At 38.4% G+C, this 27,552-nt stretch overlaps 1 protein-coding gene across 2 annotated transcripts; it reads right to left on the reverse strand.

The window, feature by feature from the left end:
* On the reverse strand, window positions 1-26,809 carry IL1RL1 (interleukin 1 receptor like 1). Of its 2 annotated transcripts, XM_032679349.1 has the most exons (13): window positions 26,707-26,799; window positions 26,187-26,247; window positions 23,642-23,755; window positions 22,823-22,893; window positions 20,388-20,589; window positions 19,931-20,099; window positions 19,685-19,847; window positions 15,630-15,698; window positions 13,595-13,727; window positions 13,347-13,504; window positions 7,502-7,645; window positions 5,647-5,805; window positions 1-1,737 (listed from the first exon to the last, which is right to left on the reverse strand). In XM_032679349.1, exons 4-13 carry the CDS (start codon window positions 22,887-22,889, stop codon window positions 1,391-1,393), a joined length of 1,611 nt encoding a protein of 536 aa, XP_032535240.1. In that variant the 5' UTR covers window positions 22,890-22,893; window positions 23,642-23,755; window positions 26,187-26,247; window positions 26,707-26,799; the 3' UTR covers window positions 1-1,390. The 2 variants fall into 2 exon arrangements, with proteins under 2 accessions (XP_032535240.1, XP_032535241.1); XM_032679350.1 differs by lacking the exon at window positions 26,187-26,247 and having other exon boundaries at window positions 26,707-26,809.
* Window positions 26,810-27,552: the final 743 nt, after the last annotated feature.

Consider the following 27,552-nt stretch of genomic DNA (forward strand, 5'->3'; position numbering starts at 1 on the left):
TTTAATTTGCCATAGATCTTTTATTATAATGTTGAAAAATATCTGTACATTTATTGCATGCACATTTTTTCTACTCCAAATAGCTATCCATAAGTCTGAAGGTCCACATTTAGTAAAAACAGTAAAAGGAAAGAACTTGCCTGTTCTGTAATCCTGGACTTTGTAACAATAGGTGTTCTGCATCAAATTTTCACTTTTTAAGTCTGTTCTGTAGCAAATCTGAAGCTGAAAACAAAGCTTTCTTTGACAGTAAGAAATTTCCTGGTTTTAAAAAGCTAAAAAGATTAAAGTTTGCAGGGATATCTTTACTAGAACACATTTTGTTCATACTCCCATGAACTAGGAGGAGATTTGGCTCTGATCTTTGAATCTGAGGGTATTCCCTATCAGAAGAAAGTATAACTAGGCATGAGTTCAAAGCAGGGGGGAAAAAAAGTGGATATTTCTTGTTATTAAAAATACAGTCTATTTTCTCAGTACCTTGAAGGAATGCTATCAGTGTCCAAAACACCACCCTAAATTTTAAAATGTTATTTCTGTATGGAGATCATAGAATCACAGAGTCACAGAATATGCTGAATTGGAAGGGACCCACAAGCATCATCGAATTCAAATCCTGACCCTGCACAGGACCATCCCCAAGAGTCACATCGTGTTCCCAAGAGTAATAATAACAGTAACAGCATGGCCTACTGTATTTGAAAGATTTTAAATTTCCTCTTTGCGTTAAATTGATTTTAATATATATATAAAATATAAAAAATTGCATATAAATATATCAGTGTATTTATTTCCCTTAACACTGCATTTTTTTAATGCTGTATTCACATCAGTCTCAAAAGAGCCTTTAGTGAGGCATCCATACTAAGGAAAACTAAAATTTCATGGTTTGAGTATCACTATTGAATCAAAAAGAAATGTGGCAAAAAAAAGGTAACAAAAGCATAACATTATATTTTCTAGTGGCATAATACACATTATACTTTCTAATCAAATAATACAGAAAGCATTTAGGTTTGATCAACTGCATTAGAAAGGTGAAGTAAACCTGGAAGGCATTCACCTATTCACAATAATAACTTTCTGTTATATGTACAACTATATAAAGAAAGAATATAAGTACATTTAGCTTCAAGCAAAATACTCCACATGATCTAGAATTAGTTCTTCACAGAACTCTCATACCTATAAAAACTTGTCTCAGTTCCCTAGACCTCTTCTATCAATTTACCTTATCATTATTCAGTTGAAGGACTGAAAAAAGCTCGAGAAAAGCTCAAAAGAAGTTCAAAAGTATAGTCAGACTTCCAGATTGTAAAATCATGTACCTTCTGAAAGGAAAAAGAGTTGCAGCCCATCCTGAGAGTCCAGCAGTATTTCCACAGACTGTTCACCCAGTGTTAGCTGAGTGTGAGGATTTGAGTGTCAGTGGCATATGGTACCTCACCTGTTTCCAGAACTTAGAATTGGGTGACTGTGGGTGCACAGTGTGCTGCTCTTTCCATTTGATAGTACCTTGCTGCTTAATAAGAAACCTAAGAGATTCCTGAAGCTTCCCATAAGTCCCGATTCTCTCCATTTCCAGAAGGATCACCTTTGTGTCATTTTGAATGAGGGCATTGTATAAAGCAATGTGTTGATCATAAGTGGGTTCTTTACAATTAATCAGCTGGTGTGTTAGAAGGATGATCAGCCGTCTGCTCCTCTGCACCCTTTTCTCAATTGCACTGGCTGTATCTAGCAATGTACAAGAAAGTTATGAGACCCTGATATTTCTTTTAGAACCCTTTTGTGTTTGGGCACTTCATTTTCATTGCTTTTTAACCAAAAATAACTTCCATCTCACTTCAGTCTGGTACAGTTTATTTATTAGAAGAAGGCCTTGCCCCCCCCCCCAAAGAAAAACCCAACAACCAACCAAAGGGGGAAGCAGAGAGAAGAGAAAAGCAAAACAAGCAAAAAAACCCCAAAACACAAAACTTTCCTTTCAAATGTTCTCTTTGGTTGTAACATTAATATTTTCACTGCTCTTAAGAATTTTTAGGAATTATAGTCTAATGACCTAGAGTCAAATTCTGTAGATTTGGATTACATCAAATTTGTGCTTGGTAAACAGTATCCATGTAAGGAATCATGTTCTATCAAGTTCAGTGCTTTAGAGACTGATCTTGCAATACTTACCCATGAAAACAAGTAAATTGGAGACTTTAGGGTGACTTGCTTCTAAGAAGCTTCTTTACAGGCAGGGAAAGTGTTAATTCTCCTGAGTTATAGCATGCTAAGTTATACACTAATCTCTGCGTCGGGTTGGTGTTCACCTTGCAGGGGTGGATCCAGACTTGCAGGGCATTCGTATGACAGCACAACTGAGGGTGTTTAGATTTCCCACTACCATGTTAGACAGACCTGATCAATGGAACTGTGACTATGATGTTGGATGTGTTGAACCTAGGAAACTCAAGAGCCAGCGTGTTATGGGAGAAAATTCTGGATCAGCTCAGAAAACTCCACATCAAGCCTCCAGGAGCTGCTTTTTCTTAATGACCTGCTGGGATGTCTATGGGAGGAAGACTGCAAATGAATGCTTGTCCAGTGAAACTCTCATCTCAGTTATAAGAGATTCCTGTGGTCTGTAGAATGAAAGCTGGAGTTGTTTTGGTGGGAGCATATGATGCTGGGCCAAAAGAAAGGCAGTGGGAGCCCAGATGAAGAAATTCAATGTAACAATTATTTAAGAAGCCAACTGATAAGCAGACATCACCAGACAGCTCCATACGCATCCTCTTTTCCTTTGCTGGGGGCTGCCAGCCCGCTGCAAGGGTCTTCTCAGTCTCAGAGAGGCCCAGCTCCTTACTTTTTCAGGAAGAAAACTCTTTCAATGACTTCTCCATTCTCTTTCTTGGCTCTGGGACCATTTTGTGAAAACAATTTGCCTTTCTATGATGTTTACCAGTTCAGACTCTTTTAATTTTCTTCTTTTTCATTAAGTTTTCCTGTTGTTAGGAGAATAGATACCTTGGAAGGTGAGAAAAATGAAGCTAAGGAGTTACTGCCATAGGTTTAGTTCCCATAATAACAACAATTAAAAAAAACCAAAACCTTTCTCAGTTTTGAGGTGCAGTCCATTGTGCTCAGGACTGAAAGACGATGGACCTGAGGAGATATTCATTTCTCCATTTGGATTTCTGATGTTATACTTGTGGCAAGAGGAAAGATGGGGCTGCATGATGCAAATACTTTAACTGAAGGATTCATTGCAGCCTGTTCTATGAATTTTAGAAGTTTATGTGAGTTCAGAAACTGACAGAAAATATTGTGAGAGAAAAATACATCACAACCATTACAGAAAAAATCAAGCATCTGAAGTCCAGCTAGGAGAGTACGTTAGTGGAAGTATAACATAAGCTTATCTGGTTCTCAAAGCCTTTTCCAGTCCTTTGCCCATGGCCACAGCTGAAGATAGAACACTTGGCTACACAGAACATTGCTCCAGTGAAGTACAGTCATTCCTCTGATATTTGATCATGGTTTCTTGTATTACAGATACAGTGGCTCCAGCAGTGCTTTGCTAGATTCTGCAGCAAAGGATGCAATTGGCAGGAAAATGAGACCATGAGAATAATGGAGTAGAGGTAATGTTGGTGAAAACTCCTGGTTTGTTGGCTAGTACTTGCATTTGCAACTCTTCAGGTCACTGCTAGGTTGTAGAAAATGCCATTAATTGGTAAGACCAGGAAATAAAACGAATGCTAGTTTAAGGAGGCATAATAGGAGTCCAACAGCTATCAGTGCTGTTTATCACTTGAATCATTCTGTATAACTTTCCCTTTTACTGGAAGAACACAAGGTTCAAGTAACAAAGATTTGCTCTGAAACCAAGAATCATAAGCATTTCTTGGAAAATTAATTCTGTTTTATATACTCACTGCAATTTTATTTTTTTTTCCTAGAAATAGGAAAAAAAGTTTTACAATGGAGTTTTACAAAGAAAAATATGAAAAACTATGATGCGTGTTCAGGAAGGATCACAATAACTCAAAGAGGCATTTCCTGTTTATCTTTGCTTAGAATGTTTTAATTGTAAGGTTTTGGATTTGTGAACCAGATAATGAAAGGCTCAAGATCAAAAGATAAACAAGAGTGGGGAGCATATGTGTAAAGTCCATCTTCCCGGAAACAGAGAACTTTTAAGTGCTCTCAGTGGCAGGTAGATTAGAAACAGCTTTTCCACTCAAGTGAAAACATTTTTTGGGCATCAAAGTGGATAAGAAAGAGAAAAGGCAAAGGCTGGAAAAGTAGGCAAGAAGAAAAAAAGAAGAACAGTGGTCAACACTTGTGGCATTTTTAGATTTTTGATTAAATCAGACCAAACAAAAGTTACTCACTGTCCCAGGCTGGCTTGTTGAGTCTTCTGTCTGTCACTCCTGGGTTACAGGCTTCCATTCATGCCTTCACTAAGTGAAAATGTGTTTGTTTTCATCCAACTTCTTAGAGCCCTTCTAAGTTCCACAGTTTTAACCTCAGTTGTATGCCATGCTCAGTTTCTTTCATGATTTCCATCCATAAACCACAGGTTTAGAGTAGTATCGCAGAAGAAAATATTAAACTGTCCCAAGTCTCCTGAAGAGGTGGTGTAAGTTTTTGTCATTGACAGTTTTGTGAGTTACTCTTATCTCCTTGTGCTGGATCTGGGAACGATCTGGCTCAGCAACTTTTGCAGCTCTTTTTTACATTTGTGTTGCAGAGTTTTTTCTCAAGGCCAGGCAGCCCTCTCACAACTCTCCAGCAGAGAAGAACATCAAAGATCCCAGTCTCAACTCAGGACAGATGAATGACACCTGGCCCACTGCAGATGACTTCAGAAATGTGTAACAGAAAATATGCCAGCTTAGGCCTTGTGCCTGCTTACTGACAAGGAGAGAAGATCTGCTCCACAGAATAACCAGAGCACAAGATAAACAGACAAATCAGCTCTGGAGGAGAGCAGATAGCAACTAGGTGACAGCAGACATACAAAATAGTGTAAAGGTGTCCATATGGAAATTAGCACAGTTTAATTAACATGATTTCATCCTGTAAGACAAGGAAGTGGAAATAAAGCATACCAACTCTCTTCTGAATCAATGCTGGGAATTGTGTGAACAGAAAGTAGGTCATGTCAGTGAACAGAAGCTGAACTTCCTGTGACTCTAACGCCCTCATAACAGGTTGAAAACCCCTGAGTGATAACAGCAAAGGTATTTCCTCAACTCAGTTTGTGGTTTTCTCATCTTCCTTGTGTTGAGACAGCCAATCCTACTCTTAAGTGGTTTCATTGTAGCTTTGCCCAGACAATGGCTGTGCAGTTACACTATCCAAAGAGCAGGTGTATGTTTGAAAGAGTCACAGTTGGGGTCACATTCCCTGCATATTTCAAGATGATAAACAATTTGTACCCCTTCCCTGTAGCTTGCTTTTCTTAGCACGCTGGTAAGCACAGGATGCCTTTGTGTCACCCTGCCTGAAAGAGCAAACACGCAGCTGCTGAAGAGATGAACATCAAGCTCAGGAATTTAAAGTGACCTCCCAGACACCTAAAAGAGACTAGAACCACAGTTTGCTCATGCTTGACAAGTCATTTAGTGCATTATCAGACCTGAAACTTACCTTCTCCAGGATATATATCTCTCCCATAAATACACAATTTATATCCACATTTATTTTCTAGAATATCTGGCATGATTTCATAAACAAAGTATTCCACAAAATTAGCTTCATTGGTGTGGTTTTTGGGGTAGATAACATATGCATCATGTATCTTCCCATCTGTAAGGCAAAACAAGAGGAAACTGTATTGTGTTGGCATGAATTAGAGCTGTCTATTGCAAAAACTAGGAGAGAAATAAAAATATCAGTCTTTGAAATAGATCTAAGAGGAAGCTCCTGCCTATCTGAATAATGTATATCATCGGGTGCATGTTTGGAAATTAGAGACTGTGCACATTTGTTTTCCATGCTCAGTTGTTATGTCCTGTGTGTTTGTACCTTTGGAGAACCTGAACTTTGTATTGTGAAGGATGAATCCCAGGGTATATAGAGTAAGATTTCAATTGAGCAACGCGTATTAGCACGAAATAGAGATGAAGCTCAGCATTTGTTATTTCAGTGATACAATGGGCTGTTAATAGACTTTGTCTCTCAGGACTTAAATTCTTCCATCTTGAAGATATTACTCATCATTACCACAAGATATCATACTTCTGAGTGAAAAGCTCCATTAAGAAGTCTTATAGTCAGAATCAAGTACAAAGTTAAATATTTATTTAGCTGTTGTTTATTTATTTATTTAAATATTTATTTCTCTCAAATACATTTTCCATTACAGCATTTTTATTCTAATCCCAAATGTGTAATTTCTTTCTTTCCAGTGGAGATCCTTTCTTTTGTTCCTGTCTGACGTTCTTGCTCAAACTGTCCTAACAATAGATCCTATGAGGAGCAGCTGAGGGAGTTGGGGTTGTTTAGCCTGGAGAGGAGGAGGCTCAGGGGTGACCTTGTATCGCTCTCTACAGCTACCTGAAAGGAGGTTTTAGCCAGGTGGGGGTCAGTCTCTTCTCCCAGGCAACCGGCAATGGGACAAGAGGACATAGTCTTAAGCTATACCATGGGAGGTTTAGATTGCATATTAGGAAGAATTTCTTCACAGAAAAGGTGATTAGATACTGGAATGGACTGCCCAGGGTGTTGGTGGAGTCACTGTCCCTGGAAGTGTTTAGATCACAGGTGCACGATCCCAGTGCCTAGTTAGCTCTGTTGATTTTATTGGTAAGGAACTGGATTTGGTCTCTTAAAAACATGTACCACATCATGTCATTAAGCCCTGCTTGCCCTTCAGCTGCCACTGCAGAGGGCTTCAAGTCTTGTTTAAGTCCTAAGGTAGCTCCAATGGACTATCTGCTTACAGCTACACAGCTGAACACAGCACAGTGTTCTTGTCCATGATGAAAACTTGCATGTGTGCACCTTCATTGCATGCAACTAAATTTAGATGTCTTGATCTTGAGCTGAAGTCCACCCATAATACTGGATGGGATGTATTCCTCCCAAAAATGTCTTACACAATATTCTTATCTTTCTTTTTGACTTATAAAAATTGTGTTGCTCTAACACGTCTTTAACACATTAGCCAGCAGGTTTGTTCCTCTGCTTTAGAGAACACATAACAAGTACAGTTAATAGCACCATAAATTGCATTTTCAAAGTCATTCAATGTTTTCTGGCAAATACTTTCAGTTTAAATAACTATGAAACCAGGATTGAATCGCTCTTTTATGTAATATATCACTGCAGAACCCAGGAAACAAGGGAATTTCCAGAGCTATGTATGATTTCTTAACTAAAGGCTTAAGAAAGCAAAGGATCAGGCTAAGGTGTCATATGAGTTAGCAAATATCAAATAAATTAATTTTAGTGTGATTTCTCATTTCCTTTTTTTAAACTTTGTTTCTCAAATCTTACTCACCGTCCTTGACGGAGTAGGGCTGAAATATCTCCCGATACAATAGGACGATATCAGCTCGGAAGGACTGATAAAGTATAACTGAGACTGCTATTGCAACTAGCAGAACTAGAGATCCTGTGATCAAGAGGACATTACAAAGAACCACTGCAAAGTAGAGGGATACATTGTTAGCCATAAAGAAGTTAACCTGTGTGCTGAAAATTTAGCCTTCTGTTATAGCTTTAAGGAGCTCAAAACAGAGATGACAAAGCTTTTTCCTTCCCCAGTTTGTGTAGCCAACACAGAGACCCCTAAACTAGAAGCACATTATGTAGTAGATAATTAGCATTTACTTTGTTGAATCCAGACCTACTTATACTAAATACCACAGATGACAATGACGTTTAAGTATTTTGTAACTTTGTAAAAGTGTTAATAACACAACCAGGAACAATGTTCAAACATTTTTTAAGACATCTAAGCCTATACATGAAAACCGTTAAGTGTCCACAAAAGGACAAGGCTTCTGGCATGATTGCACAAACAGGGTACAAGGAAGCATGATGTGCCTGTAATGAAATCTGCGATGTAAGAACTAAGTACACTAAACAAGAAGGAAAACAGAACATATCTTGGTCGTAAAAATAAAATAAACTATGCTAAAGTCAGACGATGTTCTCTCCTACCTTTTCCTTTAAAGAGGGTCAAGGAGTATAAAATAGCAATGATGAGTAAGAAAAAATCAGAAAGAAAGTAGCCACCCACTTTAGTTCCAGCTTCTCTCATGGAAGAGCTCTTGAATCTCACCACCTTCATCTCAGAGATGAAGACTTATCAAGGATAGATTCAGACTAGATATAAGAAAGAAATTTTTACATTTAGGGTGGTAAAACACTGGAACACATTGCCCAGAGAAACTGTGGAAGGTGTCCTGCCAATGGCTGAGGTGTTAGGCCTAGATAACCTTTAAAAGTCCGTTCCAACCCAAACCATTCTATAAATTTATGATTCTATAAAGAAGGCAATCACCAACTCTGTGCTAGTCTAGGACATGATTGTGATTAACACTCTTCTAGAAGAGAGCTGCATTTCTATCATAACCCAGTTAGACACATTTTTGCAACAGTCCATTTTTCCTCATGTTCTGTGATTCATGGAGCAGAAGTCAATCTAGATATCTGCATCCTCTAGATAACATCTAGTTCTACTATAGCAGGAGACAAGGTGAGGTAGAAGCAAGGTCATTTCATACTCACTTCAAACTAGAAAGAGAATCTTAATCTACAGACTATTACAGTCACAAAGCTGAAGAAGATACTCTTGACCTATGTCCTGGATGTACGGAATTCACCAGGATTCAGTATTGAAAAAACTATGAATTCCAGATGGCCAAGATTGAAATTAAAATATCAAAAGCTTTCTACAGCAGTTACACAAAAAGGATTCATTATTCCATTGCAGGGAAGATTAATGGCAATTGTGTCATAGAAATCTGTTCCTAAGCCAATGAAAAAGATACCAAGGTCTTCTTCACTTGGTTGTAACATGTAGACTCAGAGCAGTCCTGTGTACATTTTTTCTCTCACAACTAAATCCATTAAGAGATTTCCATTCACAGTCCACTGCCTTTACATAATTATTTGTGCCTAACAGGACAACTCACCATCCTATAGTTGTAATGATATAACTGCTCTGGGGACTGTCTGTGGTTCAGATCACTGAAATTACAGTGTATTGAGTTGTACTTATAGAGGAAACATAAAAATATTAGTGCCAGAGAAATTCTGCTGAAAAGGTATAGAAATGAACAATTTAGAAGTACATTTTCCCTTTTCTCTGGTAGGATGTGAGGTAAATCTATCACTATTTTCACACTCTTTACATTTTTTCTTTGCCATTTAAAGGGAGAAGGAAACATCAGGCTTGTGATGAAGCTTACCTCACCAGAACTAGATTTGAGGAAAACACCTTCTGATAAGATTGAAGTGAGTAAGAAAACAGTTCCTTTTATGGTGAAGTTTGACTGTTTTGTATTTTTCACAGTGCCACATGATACCTATGAAGGAATCTTGTCTTTGTCAACACCTTCAAATTTTATTATTTGATCCATTTTCCTGGTCAATTACACACACACTCACAAAATGAGGAAACTCCTGACACTGCCTGGTGAGGATGACCCAAGCATCAGAACTCGACACTGTTTCTTATTGATTCATTTGTTGACAGTGCCTATCACAACATTACTACTACTGTTGTAATGCATGTCTCTATAAGCATCTATAGAAGAAACAGGTTCCAACAACAACTTCTGCAATTATGAACCTAAAAAACTGTTTATGTTTGGTTTTGTACTGATTAGACCAAGGCTGGAAAAGAAGTGATAAATTTCCTGTGCTTATGCAACTTGTAAAGCATTAGACAAGAATTCCACAGAGGTCTTCCTGGAAGACGAAGTTCAATTCCCAGCAGGACCGGCTTAGCCTCTCATTTCTCTGGAATAAATCAGCTCTCTTCAGGACAATGGGAGCAAGTGCCACAAGTCCCTGAACAAAGTTGAATAGATCCTGTTGTTCCATTTGACTTTGCTGCATCATTTAGTGGCAGACAGATCATGAGTAGGCTGTCTTCTATTTATATTCAAGAGCAATGGGAATACAGAACTATCAGCTCACAAGAAACAATATTGGAGAGGCCAGAGAAAACAAGCCAGAAAGCAACTTTTGAAGGATTTCCTGATGAACTTCAGAGCAGTTTTTTCTAACTTCTCTAACTTCTAAGATGGATGCACTTCCAGACAGTAAAGGCAGAGATCTGGGTCTGGAATTCCTGTCCACATCAGTCCCCCAAATATGAGTCAAAAGGTTAGGTTCAGCATTAAGTATCTTTGAGGAAGAACAGAGCTGATGCTTTGGGCTGACCTTTATCTCTGCTTTGAATGACTGGAATTTCTGGTGTTTTCCAGAGAAGAGGGTTCGTGCCAGTATGATTTGTGGTCCTCTGGGCATTTTATACTTCCTCCTGAATAAGAACTGAGGAATGCTCAGGGAGAAATAAGATGATACTTGTGGGTCAGATACATGAAAAGCCACCTCCGGTTATTTAACAAGTCCTGAATCAAGATAATGAACTAAAAAGCAGTGATAGCTTATATATTAATAAAGAGGGAAGGAGTTGAAAGATATTCAGAAAGTCCATATTTCCCTAGCAGACAGGTTAAAAGGGATGCTGAAGGGATGTTCCTGTCCTTGCTGGTAGAAAGAGATAACACATTCACTGTTTCTGCAATTACTTGTCATTGCCTCTGTCTCAGGAGCTAACAGCTTCCCTCCCTCCACCAGCAGAGATACTTTTGTGAGCATTCATCCATTGCAGTTATCAATGACCTGAACTGACATGAACAGTGTAGATGATTAATTTCCTCGTTCTTGAGAGGTGGCATCTTTCAGCGTAAGAGATACCAAGCAGCTGCAGAGGGCAACTGAGAGTAGTCTGGCAGGTAGAGTTGCTGTCTCTTGCCAGGTGTGCAGCAAGACTAGCTTTGTCTTTGCCATGAAACGTGGAAGAAAAGGGAATTAAAAGTTGTCACAAATTTATTAGCCTTAGTGACCAGAGGCACACTACTGCAGTGACACAGACAGTTTCAGAGCATATGAGTAGACATGTCTCATGGCAGAAAGAGAATGTAAAATCTGGAATACTCACCATCTGTGGCACTAAAAAGGTACAGTACTGAAAGATCTGTAGGAAATGGGATGTGAAGAGGTATTATGACTCATGAAGTGTTGGTGAAGGAGTCAGAAGATACCAAACAGCTTCAGCCAAAGAAGGGACAGAAAGGATGGGAAATAGTGTGGAAGATGGGTTCCATATTGACTATGGGTGATCAAAGTCTAGGCAGGGGTTGAATAAGAAAAAAATTGAGAAATCTTCCGCAGCAGAAGGAGAAGCAACCTCTAAATGTAGCAGCAGCAACAGCAGCCAAAAGATGCAGGGACATTAGCACCTCCTAATGGAGGCAAGAACACAGCTGCAGAGACTGTCAAATGTCAGCATTTTTATTATCTTCAGAGGGAAGCTGTCACTGTTCTAGCATAAATATTGCTCAGCTGTGTGAGGAGTGAGTGAAGAAAACTAAAGCAGAGCACAGTTACTTCTGGACGCATCATTGCTTACACCAACAGTGCTGAGGAGCAGAAGCAGACAGCTTGTCAATAGCAGCAACAAGGAGAAAGGAACAGGTATCCACACAAAAAGGGCAGCAGCAAAAAGGAGATCACAGTCAAGAGCTTTCATGAACATTTACTGAAGACTTATGGATAAAAAACAAAGATTTGACTACAACAGAAGTCAGATTAAATGATTCACTGGATGAATACAGAATATGTTACACTCTTTCCTTTGTCTAGTCTGTAATACAGGACCAATAAAGGAGTTGCATTGCTGAACTAGAGTGAGCAGAACATGTTACTCAGTTTCCTTTCCTCTCATTGCAAGTACCCTCCCACGCTCAAATGCTTCAGTGCAGAGCTGGTGTGCTTCCAGCTTCCTTGAGTGATGCTATGCTCACACTCACTTATCCAACCAAAACATCTGCCACCTTCCTCTGGAAGGATGTGGTGCTATGCTGCTATTATAATTCACCTACGTGCCTTCTAGCCTTGGCTACGGCAAGGAAAAATGTCTAGTCCTGGAAGCCATGATCCTGTAGAAAGTTATGGGCAGTCAAGAATACTGCAAAACATGGATCTGTGCACATCCTGTGATCACAATGCACTTGATTTTACTCTTCCCACCATTCACTTATAGAAAAATAATCCCTGTTTAAGGCCTTGACATTTATTCTTAAGGTCCTCAACAAAAGAGAGCAGGTTTAGATTAGATATTAGGAAGAATTTCTTTACTCAGAGTGTGGTGAGGCACTGGAACAGGTTGCCCAAAGAAGCTGTGGATGTCCCATCCCTGGTGGAGCTTTGAGCAACCTGGTCTAGTGAAAGATGTCCCTGCCTGTGGCAGGGAGGTTGGAACTAGATGATCTTTAAAAGTCCCTTCCAACCCAAACCATTCTGTGATTCTTGGTGGTTCAGCATATCTGAAGGGATAAGAAAGGAAACCATTGACAGCAGCTTCTCCTTGTGCCTTCACAGACAAAATAGCATTTTCTGCCATAGGAATCTAACCTACGAGTGCTGGTAACAGTGCTTAGGGATCTGCCTATCCCTGTTAAAAAAAAAAAAATTCCCATATGAGCTAAGGATCATTCCCGTCCCCACCATTTACTGCCTTGGATTTTTCTTCTGTTTCAGGTACTCCTGAAACAAAACCAAGGGAAGGCCTTGGAAGTGCTACTGATGCCTCTGTGTGGCACAGAGTGAATCTCTCTCAGAGAGAGAAGATAAAGAGACTCCAAAGCAGTTAGTCACTTAACAGTCAGTCAAAAAAAAGGCACTACAGTGGATACAGTATGGGAAAGAAGGCAAATCAACTGGCAACTGGCAAAATCAAAGCTGAAACTCTTATTTTTAAAGTTTGCCTATTTTCTGCCGTGGTTTCACACTAGAAGCAACAGTTTGTCACAGTGGAGAAATAACCTAGAAACAGGATATTCTTATCACAGGGCTGATACAGTCACTCTCTGTTCTGTATATTTCATCTCTTGCTGATACTGTTTGAATAATGCCCCACGCACACAACAGAATTTACCCCAAGGACTTTCAGCCATGAGAATTTTGCCACTGGCTTGAATATGTGGGGAAGAAGCAGGCTGTTTTTCTTACTAGCAGAAACTTTCTTACCAACCAAAACAATAAACTCACCAACATATTTCGAACTGAGTTCAAAGTGTAAAAATCAAAATTAAATATCTTACCCTCAAATTGTGTTTTGAGTTGTAACGTCACAGTGACTCTTGTGTTGTGCATTGCGTTCAATGCTATACATGTGAAATTTGACTGCAGATCCTCCGTTTTTACTTCAGTTACATTCAAAGTGGTCTCTTCATAGTATTCTTGCGCATGTCCTTCAAAACTAACAGAGAGAGAAAGAGGTGGTACCATTGGTTTTAGTGGCTAGGCACAGTTTGCATAGAGGAAAGATTATGCTGTTATATGCACTTACAAATGTGTTTCTTCATGAAATCTTGTAAAATCGTAGTGTTTTGCTGGGATGTTATTCACATCCCAACTGACAGCAGACATTGGCTGTTTCTTAATCCCCAGGAGGGCCTGACATTTCAGAGACAAAGCAGCACCTAATCAAGACACAGAGAGATGTAAACATTCCTTGATGAAAAATGTAATTTTATTTTCCTCATAACATCTTTTTCTACAAATCTTCATATGACTTGTGAGTTTTGTCTTAATGATTTTGACATATTTTTCTGAACTACTGCTGACAAAATGATGCATGGAAAAGACTCAAAAATAATTAGTAAAATGAAATTTAACAAAAGATCTAATAAGACTCCAAGGATTACAAAAGGAATTGTTTATATTTATTATGATGAAGGCAATGTACATTTTACTTGTGATGTGTAACACATGTAATTGGCTATTGAGAAACATGGAAAGTATATGCTGGTTTACACACAAATGTACATAGACAATAACACATTTAAATTTTAGTATTTATTATTTTGAATAAGTCTTGTGTGCAGAGTGTTATCTTGGATTTTATACAAGCTGGACAAAAGTAAAGTAAACCTGTCCAAGTAAAATTAAAATGGGAAAATATTTATTATATATTTGTCATTAGGAAATAATTGTTCCAAAGTAAGCATCACCATTGCACTAAAAGAAGGTATAAATAAAACATGTGAAATTGTTTCCATGTAAATCTGCATCTAAGCAGGACTTAGATAAGATTATCAAATCTTATGATTAAATCATGAATTGGTATTTGAGAGCATGGAGAACTACCTTCATTTTTGCAAACAAGGGACAATAGTACCAGTACAACAAGTGGGTTTTATATGTAAAGTGAATTTGCTTCATGTAAGCAGTGCCAGATTACTTATTGTCCCAGATGGGTAGACAGAGCCCACAGTGCACTATACCCTGACCATCTTACTAGAGAAAGCTTTTCCTGGAGAATAGATCTAATTCACATCTAATAATGTGAGGAGACAACTGGGGGAAAGAGAAAAAAATAACGGTAATGCAAGTCAACATGGTAAGTTTATGAACCACAGCATGTGGCACCTCAAAGAGGGCTGTGGGCCCCTGAAGTACTTGCTACCAGAGCAGTCTTGCTGTAGGACAGAAACAGTGGAGTGGTAATTGTGATCCCTTCTCCCACTGGCCCAGCTTCACCCCACTTGCCCTGGGAGACAGGCATCCTGGATTACCTATTTAGGTTTCAGATGGGTTTGGTCACTTGCTGGCGAGGTCCACTTTTCTGCACTGACTATACAGAAATCCCAGACAACTCTCACTCCTACCAGAAACACCTTGCTATGATGGTTCAAGTTACCCAAGATGAATGTGAATCACTGAGAACATCTACAGGCCTAAACAAAATGGAGGGAGGGAGCAAGCTCTACCTCATGGGTTCTCCAACCAGCTATTTCTAAGTTCACTCCTTGGTCCTGTCTTTCAGCCCTCCCAGTATCTTCCTGATAGATCAGACTGGTCTGATCCATGCTAGCCAACACAGACATGAGAGAGGCAGTGTTCCTCAGTCTCAGGGCCAGCGACCAGCCCCTTCCTCTCCTTCACTCCTCAACAGAGACAGAGACACTGTCTCCACGTGGGGACTGAAAGTAACATGGAGTAGATCTAACTGCAAGAACAGTCCATCTTTCCCTTTTAAGTGGTACCATCAAGCAGTTTCAAGGGATTTAGCTGAAGTCCTCTTTGAAGTGGATGGAAGCTGTCACCCTTTCAGCTGAGACGTAATGATTCACTGTGTGACTAATCCTAGTCTATCCTAGTGAGAGTAGAAGAGGTTATTTAAATCCCCTTAAACTACACTTCATACCTAAAAAACCCATCAGTTATCTCTAACTTCACACAACTGTGCTAGCAGTGAATTAAATCTCGTAAACATTGTGATGCAAAACTGTAATGAAAAATAAGAATCTTCTGGAAGATCCCCATATTTGCTAGGCCATAACAAAATGTTAATTTAAAAACAATTTGAAGTTTGCACTCACCAAGCTCCACTTCTATTACTTCTTTATTCTTTGGAAATAAGATTTGAGGAGGTAGAGGTGAGTGTTTTGCTTTAGAAATAAAAGAGGAAAAGAAAGCACATCTTAGAAAGTTGTTTAAAATGCATTTTGTAAGATAACATCTGTAATCTGTACAGTTAATATTTTATGATCACAAAACAGAATTGCAAACTAACAGTGTTTCACATGCCTGTTGGAAAAATCTGATTTTAATTCTATAACCAAATATTTCTGGGGAGTACGTAGATGTTAATAGTTTCAGTATTTTCTACCCATTTATTTAATTTTTAAGTTTGTACATAAAGAGCAAGGAAAAAATTTAGTTTCTGAAGTACTGTTTTAGCTGCTGAGTGGGGAAAAAAAATCAAATGCAGTTATAGGCTTTGTTTTCTCAGCTGCTTTTTTTTTTTTTCCAAGAGATACAGAGATTCCTTCCAACAATGGAGAAATTACTCATATCCACTATATGAAACAGCTAATGTATACTTTTTTGCAGTATCTGAACTGGTAACCCTCTAGCCCACAGCTACCTGTCCATGTTCTTGTGTTTCCCCCATCTTCTGAAGACTGTGCTGTCTGTGCATCTCTTGTTGCTGCACACAACTGCTTCTCTTTACATCAGTCTACATGACATTGAGCATTCCTCATCATAGAATGGTGCAGTCATAAAATCTTAAAGTTATATAAAAGACCTCTTAGATCAAGTCCAACCATTAACCCAGCACCACTGTGTTCACCAAGTGAACTCCAAGTGCCACATCTACCCGCCTTTTGAATAGTTCCAGGAATGGTGATTCCATCATTTCCCTGGGCAGCCTATTCCAATGCCTGACTACCCTTTCAGTGAAAAATTTTTCTTATATCCAATCTAAACCTCCCTTAGTACAACTTTATGCCATTTCCTATAATTGTCTTCCAGAAGGAATACTATTTTTTCTTTGACATATTTGGTTTTTATTCCCACTAATAATTGCTATGGACATGTCCAAATTACATCCAGCCATTTGAATTAGGCATTCAGATATTTCAGAATTTTTTCTCTTTATGCCTTTTTCTTCTTTTCTTGCCTTTTATACTGTCTCATATTTCACACTGCAAATGCATTGTTTGCTATTGTTTTCCTCATTAAACTTTTCCAACTCAAGGCACATCCGTGAAACCCATATAACCTATATACCCTAAAAAAAATCTGCAGGACTCATTTATGCCTCTGCTTCCCAGACTACCAGAAAAGCCGTTCTCTTTACCCATCCTAACTGTTTCTAATTTTCATTAACTGAATCTAATAAAATAGAAGTGTGGACAGAGCCGGTAGCTCTAGCTAGCTGAATATGCTAAGTTCTTAGCTGCCAGCATTCAGAGGCAGAAGGTCCTCTGGATCAGTATGGATTTGCAAGGCAACAGGAATGTACATAATAATTCAGTATTATTAACAAAACTTAACAGCTCCACTCATCAGCATACTAATTTTAAGGTCTGATAAAACCTCAAAGAAGTTTTCATTTTATACTTTGAATTTAGCAAAAACTGGAGCAGACATGACAGACCCAGCTCATATTTCACGTTATGTTGCAATCTCTTCTTTCTGCAAAGATTTCAAAAGAAAATCAGATTGACTTCAAAATCTGCCTGAATGTAACAGAGGCTTTTGTAAATTTGAATGATTTTATGCCAAATAAAACCCAGAAATGTTTATTATAACCCAGGCAGAACAATATTCCTGGCCAGTCAGAGAAGTTTTGGTGGAAGTACATTCAAACAATAATAATTTTATTAGGCAGAGAAGTGTCATGAAGACCAACATGGTATTACACAGAATAGGAGGAAAGGCACCAGACCGTCTAAGTTACTGTACTAGGTCTCAGCTCAAATCTGCCTTTTGTCCAGCTCAGAATAATTAGAACAAACTCTGCTACTGAGATGTGGGCACAGCAGCAAAAACTACAAGAAAGGCTCCTACACTCCAAATCTGCATTCTGCCCACAAGCTGGGTGCCTCCCCACAGCAAATGAACATTACTTGTTTTTGAAAAAAAACCCCAAAACTAAACAAAACAACAACAAAAAAACCCTACACAAGCCAAGCTCAAACCCTCCACCACCCTTCAATGAAAGGTCTTTCTGACTGTTTTGCTACTGATCTGGTTGCAGAACTGAAAACCCATTTTGAAGTTTTGCAAGTTGATGCAACATGAAAGGGTTGATGTCTGTGTGCTATTCCCTGACCACATCCAAATACAAATCCTCCCTGAGAAGACTGCATCCTAGAGGCACCCCAAAGTCCACATGCCAGAGTCATGTTGGCCATGTTCAAAATCACAAAGACACAGTAATTGCTGAACTCCACTCGTTTTCTGTCTCTATATGTATCTTGTTCATTTTGTCTCATCCAAGACAAATCTAAAGATTTTTTCAAACCTACTATCAAATAAATGTTAGATAGTCAAGATGGACCAAAAGGCATTGGGTTATAGGTTATCAACTGTCATGGTTTGAGAACTCCAAAATCCAATTCCCTGGTCCAAGCCCCCTCCCAGATCTCAACCCAGTGTATGATGTGTTTTCCAGACAACCACATGAGACTCAGAATGGGGGAAAGGGAATATATTATAATGACTGTAGAAATAAATACTACAATACATTATATACAGTCTTAATTATCTCTACCATGACACAAGTATTTACAATGGATCAAATCTCTTTTCCCCTCCAAATAAAAGTCCAGGAGGGAAGAAGGAAAGATCCTTTCCAGTCTCAGAGCAGCAGTTTCTCTAGGGCAGCAGTCATCTATCCTCTCCTCATGCAGCAGCTGATAGCTGGATTTCTGCCAGCACACACGAGGGGGAAATCCAAGCCCCCTCGGCCACTTGTCTTTCAAGCGAGGGTCTTCTTCCGTGGGCTACGTTCACCCAGACAAGGCCGTTTCACCACGGTCATACCACGAAGCTCAGGGGTCTTCGTGATGGTCTGTATCTTCAGGGGATCCAAGTTCCCTACAGAGCTCTGTCTCAAGCAGCGGGGGGAGCCAAGGTCACCCTCTCTGCATTCCTCTCGGAGCTCTTTAGCTCCTTTCTGCAGTGCTGTAGCACTCCAAGGCTCTTTCAAGTAAGAGTCCATCATCTTCCTCCTTTCTAGGAGGGGTCTCAAAGGAGTTTGGGGGTTTTATTCAGTTCTTACCCCAACTTCCTCTCTCTCTCTCTTCTGCTGGCTCTCTATCTCGGCTCGAGCAACTCTAAGTCTTCCTTGGCTGCATACTGTTGCTTTCTTATCTTTTGGCTCTTAGCCACAGTCTCTGGATGCTGCTTCTGCCGCTGCTCTGTCTCTGCTCACTCACGGTGGAGAAAACTCCTTTAGCTTTCAGCTACAGGCACTTAGCCCAGCATTACGCTGTTCCAAGTCCCTGCAGCTCCAGCTAGGGGCTGGGGAGGGGGCCAGCCCCCAGTGGGCTGCTGCTGTTTCTCCTCGTGGCTTTCACAACATGGCTACTACCAAACTACAACTACCTTCTCCTCCGTTATGGTTGTGATATGTTTATATTTTGCAGAAGCACTCATTGGCTAAAACTTCAAAACTTCAAGGGTCACCACCCCCTGGGGTCTTACCATTTTATAACTGCAGGGGGAAAACTGTTTCCCACCACCACATCAACACATCAGTGATCTAATGATCACCAGATGATCCTCACTAGCTACAAATTCTACTCCCCTCAAACAAATAGAAAGCAGAGCATTGTGGCATCCCTCTGAGGAGATCCTTCATTTCAGAAATAAGTGCTACCAGACAGCTCTATGAACCACAGAACATAATCAGAGTCCTCAGTAAAAAGCTGAACGTGACCAGGCCTGACTTTACCCCATCTTGGTCCATTTGGATTTTCATCCACAAAATTCACCTTAAAAGGCTGATCTAAAGCTTAATTAAGAAGATAAATAAACCAACTGAAAGTCCTTTTCTCTTTAATGTAAAAAAGGGGTTTCCTTTGCTGTAAGTTGACATTAGTCTTTTTTATCTTAGCAAGCTACAAAATTACTGCCTTACCCTCACTTATGAAAATTCTTGTTGCTGATGCATTAAACACATTTCCTTTATGAGTATAAATAAACTGACAAGTATAATAACCATCATCCTCCCTTGTTGGGTTCTCAATATAAATGTATTTTTCTTGCTTGAAGTATCTCTGTCCCTGAAGAGGTTTGCAGTCCTGGAAAAGAAAAATTTATTTGGTTGCAAGTAGCTTTTCACAGTATTCTGATCTACACTGGCACTCTTGGGGGGTTTATTTACCTTATACCACTGGACGATAGTAGCATTCTTATAGTTATCAATGGTAGGACATACAATTTTTCCTCTTTCAGTGTCATTTGGGTAACGAATCTGACTTGGGAAACATACTCCTTGCTTGTATGAATGCACTTGCACACTCACGTTGAATGACTTTGTGCGATTTGTTGAACTTCAAAAATGGAATAAAGGTATGTCAATTATAGTATTTATATACAGAATTTATTAAATATTTTTTAAAAATGTGAGTCTTGTTCTATAAACCTGTGGATGATTATTTTACTTCAGTCACAGATTGATTTTAATGATCTGTTATAAAAATAGCAATTGCAGGATGAAAACTTATGAAAAGTTATGGGGAAAAAGGCATCATTTCCCCACATAATAATTAGAAGATGTTAATGAAATGTGTGTGTTTCTTGCTAGTCTTACACCTTTCATTTTTCAATGTGGCACTTACAGATGTGTAACACAAGTGTAGTTTCCGGAATCCTCTCTAGAAGTTGGCAGAAACCAAAGAAATCGTTCTAAGGAAAATATTCGTGATCCCTCCTTTTCTGCAGGAATTATTTTGTTAGTATCCATGTGATACCAGGTGACTTTCACAGATGAACTCCGTTTGGGACATTTTATAACTAAAGCCTCACCTTCCATTGGATCAACTGTAAATGAACAAAAGATTAAAATTTTAGATGAATTAAACCTTTGCCCCACTGAGTCAGAGGAGAACTTGGCATTCCTGAATCAGCAGGCCGGTCATGTCCCTCTGCATTCCTTGGGCTTTCAGAGATGACCAGATTCTCACCAGATTTTTTTCTTTCGATTTTGTTTATCTTGAATTATGGAGCAATTTTTTTGCAAAAATAGTAATTCATCTATGAGACTGAAACAAACAAACAAATCTCTAGATTCTAAGCAGACACATGCTAAAAACTATGAGGATTTATTTGAAAAAATAGTGATTTCCTACAATGAACTTCTTATGTAAATCTTAGCCTGAAATACTGTTTTTATTCAAAAGAGGAATTAAAACACAAAGAAAAATACTGTCTTTAATGCTGCACTATGAAGTTAGCTTTCCATACCTCAATATCATGAATAATTATTTATACAATACATAAGTGGTTTTGTTCTGGTTTTTTAAGGCAGAAAAAGGAAATTGATTTTTTTTTCATGGAAGAAAAGAATCATAGATGGAGGAAGTCTATAGATTAGATCCTTAGGGAAAAAAAACCCAACCAAACAAAAACCACAAAAGTAGAGCTTCTCTCTGAAGTTCATGAAAATGGGGGGGGGGGAATGAAAGAAATATAACAGACTGAAAGGAAGAATTTGATGAGAAGGTGGGACAGTGAAAAGATGCTAGAAATATATAAGAGACAAATAAGAAGTTTAGGACAATAAACCACACATGCTCACACATAAGAAAAAAGAGGAACAAGTTGGGAGTAAAACACTACATTCTTTAATAATTTTTTTAACTGCATATACTTCTATTTTTTAGTACTGAAACTGATCCAGAGAAACTTGAATCAAGCAATTTTGACAAACATTTGAGTGCTCAGGCACCTGAACAGTGAAACGCCTACTGAAAAAAGAAATACTAATCCGAAAGTTATATTGCATGTTGAGAAGAGAAAGATGAGGAAATGAGCATGGATAGTGATGGGATAAGGATGGAGATTGGCAGAGGAACTGCAGTAGATAAGGGAACATGAAAATGAGAGCAAACAACCAAATAGGTAACCAAAATAGAGAGTATCTATCAAAATTGACACTTTCTGAGAGTATTGCCACCACTTGGCTTTAGACACATAGGTGCACAAATCAGATGGTGAGCCTCTCTACATGGTGAATTCTTCTGCTTTGGTTCTTTCTAAAGAAGCAGTCCGCCTCCACTGATATTAGGTGTCATCTTGCTTACTAATTCAGGCCCCTAAATTAGCCACATCAGGTATGAATACCCCCAGCCTCATCATTTTAACAGCATTCCCACCCATCAGCCTTGCAAAGATGGTGGGACATATCAGGTGTGTCAGAAAAGGCAACATTGTCCCACCAAAAGTGAAACACATTGGAAATACAGCTTTCTCTAGGGAAAATTAGTAGGGAGGAGGAAGACATGGAAAAAGAGAGGCCTCATCTAAACTCAATTACTTCAGTGAAAATTATTTTGGTAAATTCTTCGGCAGGATTTGGCACCTTAATAAATCTAATTTGTTTGAATCTTAGCATTCATATTGTAAAATTGACAATATGGGGAAATATTTAGAGATCATATCATACAAAATTTTTCAGATAAATAAGCATCTCAGCTAGAGAATGGAAGTACATGAGCGCTGGGTAACACTATGTCACTGGACAGCAATATAGAGCTGAGTCAGAAGAGCTGACCCACCAGAAAGACTTACTGTTCTGAACATCCCTCATATGCAGAGAAATATTGTTGTTAAATTGCACTCTTCAGTTAATACCCCTAAATCTGGGACTTTAAAGAGCATTTTTATTGAGCAGAGCACCCAGTTAAACCCCTGATTCAGCAGGGCGCATATGCATAGGCCCTGTTCAGGGCAATCTAAGCATGCTCTTGGAGACATTGCCTGGCTGGGACCTTGAGCAACAGCTACTCTCAAGTTCTTTCAAAAAGACCCTTTTCTTTCTGTTTGCAGAGATGTCAAGTGGCAGAGTAGAACCTAGACTTGATGTTGTAGAAACAGACAGTACTTGCTGTTTTTTAGTATACAGAGAAAACACACCAAGTTTTTAAGTCATAATTTGCAGCTTGAAATAAACTCAGTAATTTTAGGTTTAAAACTAAAACTACCAGTTTGGAAACAGCTTACACATTTCTACAGAACAAACTTCATCAGAAAGTATTTTTAAAATGTGACTTACATGGTTCAGTTGTCATGGAAACCAAGAGGAAGGTAGATAGGAAGATCAAATCTGCATACCCCGGCATATTTCTAAACCAGAAAGAAAAACATTGGTATCTTAGAATATACTCTGACTGCATCAAAAATACTGTACTAATGTACATCGACTAACAGAAAATGGTATCATGCAGTGATAAACTGCATCATGTGAGCTGCTCTGTACAGTGTATCTGTGTGTGGGTGTGTAGCAGTGGTTTTGAAACTTTGAGGAGATGTTCTTTGTTCTATTATCAGTGCAATAGCTGATCTTCCATTGGAACTACTGTTATGACTTTAGGGGTTGGGGAATTACTCTGCGGTTGTAGGTCTCAGGCAGAAGCCTCTTTTCACTTGGTTGCTTCTTTCTTTTTAAGGAAGCTATATGTACATTGGCATTCTCTTCATAGTCAAGTGCAGAAAAATTATACCTCAACTTAGAAAAGAACATATTATCTGGGTTAGAAAATATATACCCAGGCTTTGAAGGAAGGTTACATCCAATCAACTACTTAGGTGCACAACACCTTTTTGTCTTTCTAAGGAAATGGAGGTGTTTTCAGTGACAGCTCCTCTAGGGCAAATCCCATCCTTCACTGATATTTTCATTTGTGTCTAACTGATATGGACCTTCTTGTAATTCCCATCTCATGATGTGGCTCAAGAACTCCACAGCAAACCACTTTATTAGAAAAACTGATCATTTGATCATGGACATTAGATTGATCTAACCCAGGAATATATCAGGAGACAGTAGGCATGCAATCCAGCTTTACTACATAGCTGTAAGCATTTTACTTACCATTAATAAACCCTTCCCTTGAATGCTGTCCTTCACTGCAGATCACAGAGTGGTGGATTCTATTATCGTGTATGAGTAAGAAGCACTCCCACGATACTACAGATAATTGACAAGCTTTCAAGAGAAATCAAGTTAGAAATTAATTGTAATTAATCTTACAGAGAGTGAGCAGAAGTAGTGAAAAACAGGCAAGAAACGTAAGTACCATCATCACACTTATGGCAAGGAAATTTTATTTCAATGCCAAAGATTTCCAAACTAAATAAACATTGACAGACCTTATCAAGGCCTACATTTTTGCCAAGTCTGAAATTCACAACAGATTCAATTTTAAGCTTTCACAAATGTCACCAGCTTTTTATTGATTTGGAAAGTTTCTTCTTTTAGAAGGTTTAATAACATCCATAGGGCTATTCTAAAACTGTGAAAAATAATAACAAAACTTAGTATTGGAAGAGAAAAGTGTGAGAATTTCAACATAGGTATGGTGCAGGGATATTCACAAATCACAGAAAAGATGAGGTTTAGACCAAAAAAAGCAGAGTCTCAGCATTAATGTCACAGCAGGGCTGATGCCATGTCTTTTACAGAAAGCGAGTGAACAGCCAATGTGTGTGAGGAGTGCTATTTGCTTTCATTAGAGCAGGACAAAAGCACCACATGCAAGTGTAAGTCTATTGACTTCATTAATTCTAAGGAAACTTTAGGCCAGGTGAACAGATTTTTAGAGGATACTTTTGAACATAACAAACATCAGGACTTTTGCCCTGGAAGAAATTAATAAGCTGGCCAAGAACAGGGTTCATGAGTGACCTGGGTCAGGACAAACCCTCAGGAGAGAAAGATATGTCACAAAACAGCACACAACAAAACTCAGAGCATTATTTCTAACACTACCATGGACCAAAAATACCCTGACTATTCCTTCTCTGCTGAGAGCCTTTTCCCAGCAAGTGTTCGGTTCTGTTCCAGGAACTTATTTGCCCCCAACAAGGTATACCAGCAGTTATACTAACTGCCCTACTATTTTTTAGAGCTATTTTGTTTAAGCAACTGATACCTCAGCAAGATGACAAAAAGTAAAACAATTGATTTTTAAAGGAAAATCAGTTTCATAGACTAAGTTTGGAGACTGTCTGAAATGAGGTCCTTTCTCATTTTATATTTTAATTTATGTGTCTATTATGCATTTGACCACAAGTAATACCATTAGCAGAGATATTGGAGAGTCCCTTATTGCCAGTGCTATTGCAGCCCTAGAAATGGAAGGCTGGTGATTAAGAGAAACTTATGAGGAGCTGTGCTTTCTCTGTTTTTGAGATACAGCTTTGTCCAGGAAGGGAGCCAATTACTTGCTCTCAAAAACTTTTCTAACAAGTGCCAGAATGATTCAGGAGTAAGAAATTTATAATTTCTTATCTCCATACTTGCTACCAGCCTGCACCAAAAGAGTGTAAAATATTTGAGCTGGGATTCTCCCTAATTTGATGATTTCTTTATTGATTTTCCCTCCATTTTTAAGCTACCTTGTACTGGCAGCAGTTTAAGTAGAGTTTAGGGTTTGTGTGTATGAATACAGACAATATATGAGGCTCTAATTAAAAAGGAATGTTCCCTGAAAACACAAAGAGATCAGGCAATTAAAAGAACAATGTGATTCTGTTTGCATTTTCCAAAGTCAGCAGCAAACATCAGATTACCTCAATATGAACTGAAGCAGAGTTTACAGTTCTAGACAGAAAATATCAAGAGATGAACTGGTTCTATAGTGCCTTACAGCTTGTGGCATTACTCTGCACAAAGCAAAATTAAGGCATCCATATGTCCATGATCCTAAGGTCAAATGAAAAGAGTATTCTGAGGCACAAAACAAAGGCAGTAAGACACCTCATGTCCCATAGTCAAAAGAAGTTTCCATAGCTTGAAGCACTGAGAAACAAAGGCCATAATTTCTGGAAATAATTATGCACTTTCTGCTTTTGTAGTATCATTTAGAACGTTTGTTTTATTACATTTGTCTAATGTGAAACCCGCAAAACATATTTTTGGGTCCTCAGTATACCATAAATTTAGATTGCTAATATTAAGAGGGAAAAAAGATACAGAGACATTTTCCATAAATCTCTTTCTTCCTATAGCTCAGAATAAAAATTTCAGTGTGATGCTGAAAAAGCAGTAGATCCAAAACTTGGGATAACTACCTGAGTATGTCAAAACCTGGCTTCTAATGATTCAATATCAAAGGAAGGTGAAAGAACTGGGATCCCACTGTGTATGTTGCAGAAGCAGTACTTTATAGGGCTTAACCTGTCTTAGTAATATATTTCTGATTTTCTTTCCAAAATTGTATTTGGCAACAAAATGTTTATAGTACTGTTTATAAAAGTGACAAACATTATAAAGGCACCATACTTTGCATGCTAACAAAACTTGGAAACGTTATTGCAATTTCTATTTTTAAAAGCTTAACAGATTTTACAATGTAAACATACCGTGAAAGAGAAGTTGTGTGAGATTTGTTTACTAAGATATAAAACCCACATACCTTTTGAAAGTGATTTTCATTCTTTTAACAAACCAGAAAATCCATTCTGACTGAAAATGGGCTGTTAAAATAGAAACAGTAAAACTGTACTTATTCCAGAACTAACATTCACAAGAGTTAAGAACTACACTTGTTACAGTGTAAAATTTAGGAATTTCAATATCAAAATATGGAAATGTTAGAATTGATATACACAGTATTCTTAAAACTATTTTGAAGAAAGTACACAAATATATTAAACTCTGATAAGTCAATTGCTCAGTAAAGGTTTTCTGTGTCTCTCACTTATTAGTAAAACTGTATGCCAGAAAACTGAGGCCAAATCCATTTCTAAATACACTTCACTATAAAATAAATCTTTATTTTGGTTCCAACATTGTCTATCATGGAAGCATATCCACTATTCTAATCTAGTATTACTTTTTGAGATAAAGAAGCACATAAGTGAACTGAATAAAAACTTCCTTGTCAAATCCTACAATTATTTTTGGTTAAATGATAATATAAAAATTTGACCTACCATCTGGAAAATTCAGAAAGCAGAGAAGTGGCTTGTTCTCTGTGGCTGGGTCTTTTGCACTGATTTCTCTGCTTAGCTTGTACCAGACATTACTGGAAACTCTTTATCTGGCTTGTGCAGTTCATATCTGCATAGCAAAATACACTGCTTAATCCTGAGACACCTCCCACTGAAGAGAGCAGAACATGCAAATGACTGTAGTAATTATCTTAAATATCTATCAGAGGTGGCATCTCATAGTTCAAATCAATCAGATATCTTTTACCACTAGCATAGTTTTCCCGTTAATTGCAAATTATTCCATTTTAGTACTATTATATTGCAATAAATGTGCTGGATGGGGAGGACAAAGAAGGGACACTCAGATGACAGAGACTGCTTTGAAACATTCTGCTTGAAAACAAGTGACAGCTTTGCCTGGTCTAGTCAGGTGAAAGCTTCTTGAGAACAGCTCTAAAAGTCCCTGGTGAATCAGGAATAGTTTTTAGTGAAGGAAACTGCTTCACTGAAGCTAAACTGAACAAAGAAGGTGCTGAGAAACCAGTTTTCTGCATCAACAGCTAAATTAAGTCTCTGAAAGATTTTATTCTGTGGTTATTCAACCCCTTTTTTTTTCCCTCTGGCAGAGTTATGAATACCATTTGTCCCTTCCAGTGTTCCTGGGACTCTACTGTCAGCATGCAGCAACTCCACATCAATACACAAAGATGTACCAATCGTATTCCAGTATGCAAAAATCTTATTGATGTCACACCCTTGCTCTCCCCAGTTCTTGGTACAGCGCTTCCTTTGAAGTGGTCTGGGGGTTGCGTTTCTCATATGACCCAGAAGACGCAAAAGAGCTAA

Source organism: Chiroxiphia lanceolata, chromosome 2, assembly GCF_009829145.1.
Source record: "Chiroxiphia lanceolata isolate bChiLan1 chromosome 2, bChiLan1.pri, whole genome shotgun sequence".
Lineage (NCBI taxonomy): Eukaryota > Metazoa > Chordata > Aves > Passeriformes > Pipridae > Chiroxiphia > Chiroxiphia lanceolata.

What these genes read in the sequence shown, in the direction of transcription:
- IL1RL1 (XM_032679350.1), bottom strand. Translation starts at nt 22,889, where the DNA reads ATGCCGGGGTATGCAGATTTGATCTTCCTATCTACCTTCCTCTTGGTT. An exon ending in AGTAATAGAAGTGGAGCTTG is followed by an intron (nt 13,728 to 15,629) that starts GTGAGTGCAAAC and finishes TGTCTTGATTAG; the next exon opens with GTGCTGCTTTGTCTCTGAAA. An exon ending in ACTCAAAACACAATTTGAGG is followed by an intron (nt 7,646 to 13,346) that starts GTAAGATATTTA and finishes TCTACTTTGCAG; the next exon opens with TGGTTCTTTGTAATGTCCTC.